General features: G+C 58.7%; 1 protein-coding gene across 1 annotated transcript; it reads left to right on the top strand.

The window, feature by feature from the left end:
• Nucleotides 1-965: 965 nt before the first annotated feature.
• FGF5 (fibroblast growth factor 5) lies at nucleotides 966-7005 on the top strand (the record flags this gene model as incomplete). Its single annotated transcript, XM_082303509.1, has 3 exons — nucleotides 966-1239; nucleotides 3490-3593; nucleotides 6664-7005. 3 exons carry the CDS (start codon nucleotides 966-968, stop codon nucleotides 7003-7005), a joined length of 720 nt encoding a protein of 239 aa, XP_082159635.1.
• Nucleotides 7006-7288: the final 283 nt, after the last annotated feature.

Raw genomic sequence — 7288 nt, 5'->3', positions numbered from 1 at the left:
CCTGGATGAGCCCGCCAGCCAGAAGCACCCCTGGGGATGGCTGAGGGGAGGTTCCTAGGTGGGGTTTAGGGGCAGACACCGGTTGGCAGGAGTACTGAGGGCACAGAGGGGTGGAGCTGGGGCTCCAGACGGGGCAGGGCGTGTTTGGCCCGTGTTGGCTTTTGCAGAGGTGAGGTTTTCCCAGTGGTTTTGAGGGCCGGGAATGGCCCTCGGAGCGGAGAAAAGTATAATCCATGCGGAGTTGTGCCAGGGCGAAGGATGGGCTGTTGCTGCGGCGTGTCCTCCTGTGCCGCGGTGCTGTGTGGTTGTTGTCTTTGTAATCGGGAAGGAATACAACCACTGGTGCTGGGGGGCGACCTGGCCAGTGTGCGGGTCACCCTGACAGTGGTGGGAGGCTGGGGCCGTGTACCCCCTGCCAAGGAACCAAGGAGGGTGTTGTGAACTGACAAGAGCCGCCACTTTCCTGCAGGCCGTGAGATGCTGTTGGGGGTTCGTGATGGGGGACCCCCCCCCCCGCCCCGTTATCCCAAGGGCTCCTCTGAGGGTCGAGCATGGCCCCGCGAGTGACAGAGAGCGGCTTTGCGTTTCGGGGGGTTGCCCCGAGCCCCCTGCCAGAGGCTGGACTGGGCGTGCAGCTGCTGTGTCACCCCCCGAACCCCAGGCGGGGGGCTGCAACCCGAGCCTGTCCCCAGAGTCCCGCAGCTCCGTGGCCTCGTCCCGGCGAGGAGGACAAGTTAATTCCCAGATAGATGCTCCCCGAGCCCCGCATCTGCCGCGGGCACGGGGGATGGGGGGGAGGGAGGGGAGCGGGGGGCGTGGGCCCGGGCACAGGTGCGGGGCCGCCGCCCGGTTATAAATAGCGGGGAGGGGCGGCCCGGCTCCCCCCCGTGCTCGATCCCCCCCTCCAGGGCTCGGAGCGGAGCGGGATGCGGCGCCCTCCCTCCCTCCTCCCGCCCGCCGGCAGCATGAGCCCGTCCTTCCTCCTCCTCCTACTCCTCCTCGCCCTGCCTGCCCGCGCCCGGCGAGAGCAGGTGCCCGGCGGGGCGCAGCGGGGCCGCAACGCCCCCGCGTCTTCCTCCTCCTCTTCCTCCTCCCCGGCGGCGGCGGGGCCGAGCCGCTTCCCGCGGAGCCGCCCGGATCGGCGGCGGGGCCGGCTGTACTGCCGGGTGGGCATCGGCTTCCACCTCCAGCTGCACCCCGACGGCCGCGTGGACGGCGCCCACGACGCGAGTCCGCTCAGTGAGTGGGGAACGGGAGGTCTGGGGGGCTGCCGTGTCCGGGCCGGGATAGTGGGGCTGAGCATCCCTATCCTTGCAGTCTTCCCGCTCCCGCGGGGGGTGACAGAGCCCCTCGCTCCTGTCGCCCTTGCCTGGGGTGAGCTGTAGCCCTGGCGGGCCCAGGAAGGGGAATTTGGGGTGCCGGGAGGGCTGTGTTCTGCGGGCTCCGTGAGAGCTGCCTGTCTTCCTATGGGAAGTACCACCTGGGGGTTCGCCCAGCCCGAGGAAGTGAGTCCGTGGGGAAGGTGTGGGAGCATGAGGTCTGCACTCCCACCACAGCCCCTTGCCAGGCACCGGGGGGAGAAGATGCTGCCCCTTTTCGGTCCTTTCCCTGTGGAACTTTTCCATCCCTCTCTCTGCATTTTCATTCTCCCAGCACAGTGATAGGATATATTCAGTTTAAAAATAGGACTGAGGCTGACGTTCCCCTGAGAGAAAGCTGTGCTAACTCATGGCTTATCCTCTGGTCAGAGTTGCCATGATATCCTGCTAGAGGGAATGAAATGGCAGGTGGGGATGAAAAATCGCTTCAAGAGCCCAAGGGCTCGGGCCCGAGGTGACCCTGGCAGCGTGTGTGGCTCAGCTGTTGGGAACGCTCACGGAGCAGCCGCCACATCTGCCCAGGACCGAGGAATTTGGGCCCTAGCCTGTGCCGTGGCCCCACGAGGTAGAACAACCCCTGGGCAGAAGTGCTGGGAGCCCGGCAGCTCTGCTTGGGGCTTCATGGGCACGGCAGGCACATGGCCTGGAGAGGTTTAGAGGATGGATAGGAAAACGGGGCACCCATGCCATGGCTGTTTTGGGAGACATGAGTTTGGAAGGGCTGGCAGAGGTTTGGTGCTACAGCTGTCTTGCAGAGACCTGAATTATGTGCAGTTCCTTCCTCCTTAACCTGAGTTTCCCCCCCACACACCCCGGAAAGGCCACGGTGACACCAGCTCCGCACATCGGAGCAGAGCCAGCCCTGGCTGGGCACTTGTGCTGGTGGGGGGGGCGCTGTGCCGGAGTGCTGCGGTGAGGAGGCCCTCAGGAGGAAGAAGTTGGCTTTTGGCAGGGAAATCCCAAGTTTGGCTCCTGGGAAACGGGGCTTGACCTCGGGCAGCCCCAATAAACAGGAGTATGTCTGCCACGGCTGCAGGGCCACGCTGCAAAAGGCAGGAGGGTTTGGGGTGCCCTTGAGGACAGACACGTGTTTGACAAGGTACTTGCCTTGCTGCAGTGGGGCCGCAGAGCCTCATGGCTTGTGGCCTGGGGCACACGGGGCGAGGGGCGTGGCAGCCCATCAGCCCCCCAAGGTGCCCCCCAGGCCCTTGGTGCTGGGACTTGGGTGCCTCAGGGAGATGCACTTCCTCCTTAAAATAAACATGGGAAGTGGTGATCCGATACCCAGCCTTGGGGGATTTAACGTGGCTTCGTGTTTGCTCCTGGCATGTTAATCCCACGGCCCTTTAGGGGCCAGGCGAGATGCTCTGCGGGCTCCTTCCTCTTGGGCCAGGGCACATGGTGCTGCCCCCCAGCTTGCAGGGTTTGGGGGGATGCCTGGCCCTCTGCCCGAGTCACCCCACACCACCTGGGGAGGTGATGTGTCGGTGCTGTTGCTGAGGGATGCTCGGAGGTTGCAGCTCTTGCATCAGATGAGTTGCAGATCACACGTGCCCCTTCAGGGGGCGGAACCCCCATCGTGCTCAGAAAACTCCCATTTTTTTCCATGGCTGGGCTGTGCAGTGTCCCATTCCCCAAGTCCTGCTGAGAGGAGGGGGTCTGAGGGAGCAGCACTGGTACCTCTAGTCCCAGCTAGGTTGTGTGACACTGACTTCCCGAGTTCAGTGTCTGCGGGACGAGGATGGGCGACTCTGATCCCAGCAGGCTGGTGTGGGTACAGGGGGCTTTTCCCACCCTTGGGAGGGATTTCCCCAGGAGTTAACTTGTTCTGCTACAGCCAAGCCAGGAATTGTGCCCCGAAATGGAACTTTAAAAAAAAAAAAAAAAAAAAAACAAGTCCCAGCCACCAGCCTCGATCTGTCCCAGAGTGGATGGAGGGTCGCTCTGTGGGGCAGAGGGATGGAGCAGGAGCTGGGTGGAGCCAGGCAGCTGAGGAGCAGGGACGCGGGAGAGGAAATGCAAACCTGTCAGACTGAGTCGTATTTATTTTTTCTTTGTCACACCGATGTGAAAAGAACTGTGATTTATTCTGGGATTTCTGTCATCCTAGGTATTTTGGAAATATTTGCTGTGTCTCAGGGGATTGTAGGAATACGAGGAGTTTTCAGCAACAAATTTTTAGCGATGTCAAAAAAAGGAAAACTCCATGCAAGTGTAAGTAAACCCCCCCTTATCAGTACGTGTTGTTTATTAAAGGCTTTGTGACACCTCCACAAGTCGGCACAGCAACAGTCCCAGGCAGGGCCCTGGCGTGACGACCCCCTCGGGCTGCCGGAATGACTCCGTGCTGGGCAGCACCGGCGCCATGCAGACAGATAGGGGACAGGTGGAGCTGGAGCTCCCCAAGCCCACCTTCCTACTTAATGCATTTAACCGTGCAAAGTGGGCCTTTTTGTGTGCAGTTGGGTATTTGCATCAGCAGAGCCTGTTCTTTGAGCACGGCTGGGTTATTTTTAGCACCTTCTGCAGCAGATCGCGCAGAAGGGTTTAGCCAAATGTCTCCCGGCGAGCGGCACGCACGGCGCCGGCAGCCCCGGGGCTCGGGCCGGCTTTGCCCTTGGAGACAGACAACCCTGGAGAGGGCTCGGGCAGGTGAGGTCCAGATCGTGCAGGTGTGCTGCAGCTGGAGTGGGAAAACCCTGGTAACTTTTCTCTGCGGGATGTTCTCCCGAAGGCTGAGGTTTCCTGCAGGTCTCATTATGCTTTTTCCAGCTTTCTGTGTTGAATGAATCCACACGTCGATTTCGCTGCTTGCTTCAACCTCAGGATGTTGCTTCCCTGTTCCTTGTTGTCAGTTCCAGAGATCATTCAAACGATCACAGTGAACTCCTGTGCTTACACGAAAAGCAGTGCCTTTGAAAGGCGTGTATACATGCACCACCCCAAGAAGGGCATTTTTAAGGCAGCATCTCCTCTCTGAGGGTGGTTCTCAGAGAGCCCGGTCAGGGCTGATGGCTGGGGAAAGAGAAAAGCTGGTTGCCCACCCTGCAGTTCCGAGACAAACCTCCCAGTCCCAGAGCGGATGTCATGGATGTGCTTGCACAGCCAGACACCGCAGACCACTTCCAGCGAGATTTATGAACTCACCTCTCTGTCCCTTAAGTCTTTTTGGAGTGCTGCTCCTGAAACCTACTGATGCTTAAAGGGTGAGCACATGGTTCCTTCTTTGAAGAAATAAAGTAGGAGCATGAATGGTGTCTAGGGGAAAAAGGGAATGGTTTCATGGAGGAAAACCCTTGCCAGGTGAGGCAAGGGGCAGAGCAGGAGGAGAGGGAAAGGATGGAGAGGAGAGGGAAGCAGGCAGAGAGAGATTCCCGGACCCACCAGGGCCTTCCCTTCTGGCATACAATGGGCCTCTTATCTGAGCTGAAGCCTTGATTTATGCCCTGGCACAGGCAGAAATTAAATCAAGCCTCATTGGTGCATGGTTAATTGTTGACACACAAAGGGCAGGGCCAGAGAGGGACTTCAGTCAGGAGGGTCAGGGCAGGGGTGAGGACACACGATGCCCCGCTCGGGTGAAAGCCGCAAATTTGTAGAAACTTGACCCAAATGCCTAAAGACTGCTGAACTAAACAATGCCAATAATGCAAACCCAGCATCTGTTGTTCTTTCCTGTGCTGGCAGGATTGAAGTTATTTCATGGCCTAATGAGTTCTGAGCAGTACAAAGCACGTCCTGTGCCCGTCACTCAGGGCAGTGCTTTGATATGGGAGTCAGGCCGGGAACTTTGCACCGAACCACAGACAAGTCATTCCTGCAGGAATTTGGGCTTCTTCGAAACTCACTGTCAGGCTCCGCTCCATCCCAGCTTGGTGTTTTACAGACTCTCATCTCCTCTTTCTTTTCGTTTTTTTAATGCCAGCTTAATTAAATTACTGAGTGGTTCATTTTTAGAGGCACCAGCTTCAGAAAATGACAGTTATCGCGGCAATTATCAGTTGTGTGCACAGATGGCTTTTTCCTCGTTGATAAATCCTCGCTCTCCTGTTTGTCCATTTTTAGCACGGAGCGGGTGGGAGGGTTCTCTGCCTGTCCAGCATGGACCCCAGGGGACAGATTTGCCCAGGTAATTTTCCTTTTCCAGGAGTCGCCACAAAGCCACATTCCTGGCTGGAGCAAGTCTCTGCTCAACTGGATTTTGAAATTTTATTGACTTCAGGACTGCTCTTGATGATTGTCTCTGGAGCTCTGCAGTGCAAATCCAATGCCAGACATGTGCTGTGGCTGCACTGCCGGCCCCATGCAGGAAAAAACAGCTTTTCCTGAATGGAGCGGTGCAGAGATGAGCCGAGAGGCCGGGACGTGGGGAAGTCTGACAGGATCATGGTGAAGCAGCTGTTGATCCACTTCCCAGGCTAGGGCGAGGGCTTCCCTCCGCACATGGGATGTCCTGCCCGAGCACTGCCATGCACACTGGGGCTTTGGGGAGCACCAGGAGTCAGCAAAGCCTTGCTGGGGAAGGTGAAGGCCTGTGCATGGGGGAAACAGCAGGGAGGGTGTATGAAAGACAGGGAGAGCAAAAATGGGTCACGGAGCTGATGTCCCGTGGAAGCGGTGAGCTAAAGACCTAATTCTAAGTGCTATGAGGCGAAATGTGCACAGCAGGTTGAGGGCTCTGTCACTTGTGCTATAAGGCTCCACTTCTTTGGTTAAATTAGGGTTTTCAAACACTTTCCTTGTGGTTACAAAGCCCTCCTGGGATTTGGGTCTTGTACTCTGTCTCTGCTCAGCATCTCCTCCATGTCAGTGGTTTGAGTTAGGGTTACTGGTTTGGAGGTATCACTGTGGAACTGCGCTGGGGAAGCTTTTAGGGCACCAGGTAACCGTGCTCGCCGTCAGGTTAAAGTATGGCAGAGGATTCTGGAGGGGCTGCTGGAAGCTGCAGCTGGGGATCCCAGGGCTGTGGGCACACAGGAGAAGTGCTAGGCTCTGCTGTTTTGTTTTGGAATGCTTTCTTTAGAGGGAAGGGAAGGGCACTGCTGGGGGAGCCCAAGCCTTTTTATTCCCAAGAAAGCCCAAAACTGGGTGGTAAGCAGCTACTGAAGTATCTGCATTGGGGGTTTTCCAAACTGTCAGGTGCCTGGCACCCTCAGTGTTGGTGCCCCGTGTTTCCATGCACTCCTTAGGGCCTGGTTTTGGGAGACAGACAAACCAGCAAGCATTGGGGTGGGGGACAGATACCACCTGCCCTTTGCTAATGGTGTCCCCTCTGTCCCCGCAGGCCCGGTTCACCGTGGACTGCCATTTCCGGGAGCGCTTCCAGGAGAACAGCTACAACACCTACGCCTCGGCCGTGCACCGCAGCCCTCGCTCGGGGCGCCAGTGGTACGTGGCCCTCAACAAGCGGGGCAAAGCCAAGCGGGGCTGCAGCCCCCGTGCCCGGCCCCAGCACGTCTCCACGCACTTCCTGCCCCGCTTCTGGCAGCCGCAGCCCCCCGAGCTCGCCTTCACCGTCGCTCTCCCTGAGAAGAAGCCCCCGCCGCCGAAGCCCAAGGTCGCCCCATCCCCGCCTCGGAAGAACCCCGGCCCTGTCAAGTACCGGCTGAAGTTCCGCTTCGGGTAGTGCCGCGGTGGGGATGGTGGCGCTGGAGAGACTGGGCACTGGGGAGCTTTTGGGGGTGACCCCACGGGAGGCCCGTGTCACCCTCTGCAGATGGACACGGGGAAGCTCCCAGGTGGCCGTGCCACCTCGAAAGGCTCGAGGACTTCTCTTCACCGCACAAGCTGGACGGCGTCCCCAGAGGCGTGTGCTGGGATGGCGCAGCTCGGGCTTGCCAAAGAGAATTCCCGTGGTGCACTGAAAGCACTGGATGGACCTCGGGTTAGCGTTCTGTTGTTGGAAGAAG

This window comes from Coloeus monedula, assembly GCF_965178545.1.
Source record: "Coloeus monedula genome assembly, contig: HAP1_SCAFFOLD_63, whole genome shotgun sequence".
NCBI classification, from domain to species: Eukaryota; Metazoa; Chordata; class Aves; order Passeriformes; family Corvidae; genus Coloeus; species Coloeus monedula.
Note: the sequence above shows the minus strand (reverse complement) of the source record. Positions and strands in the feature narration are given on the sequence as shown.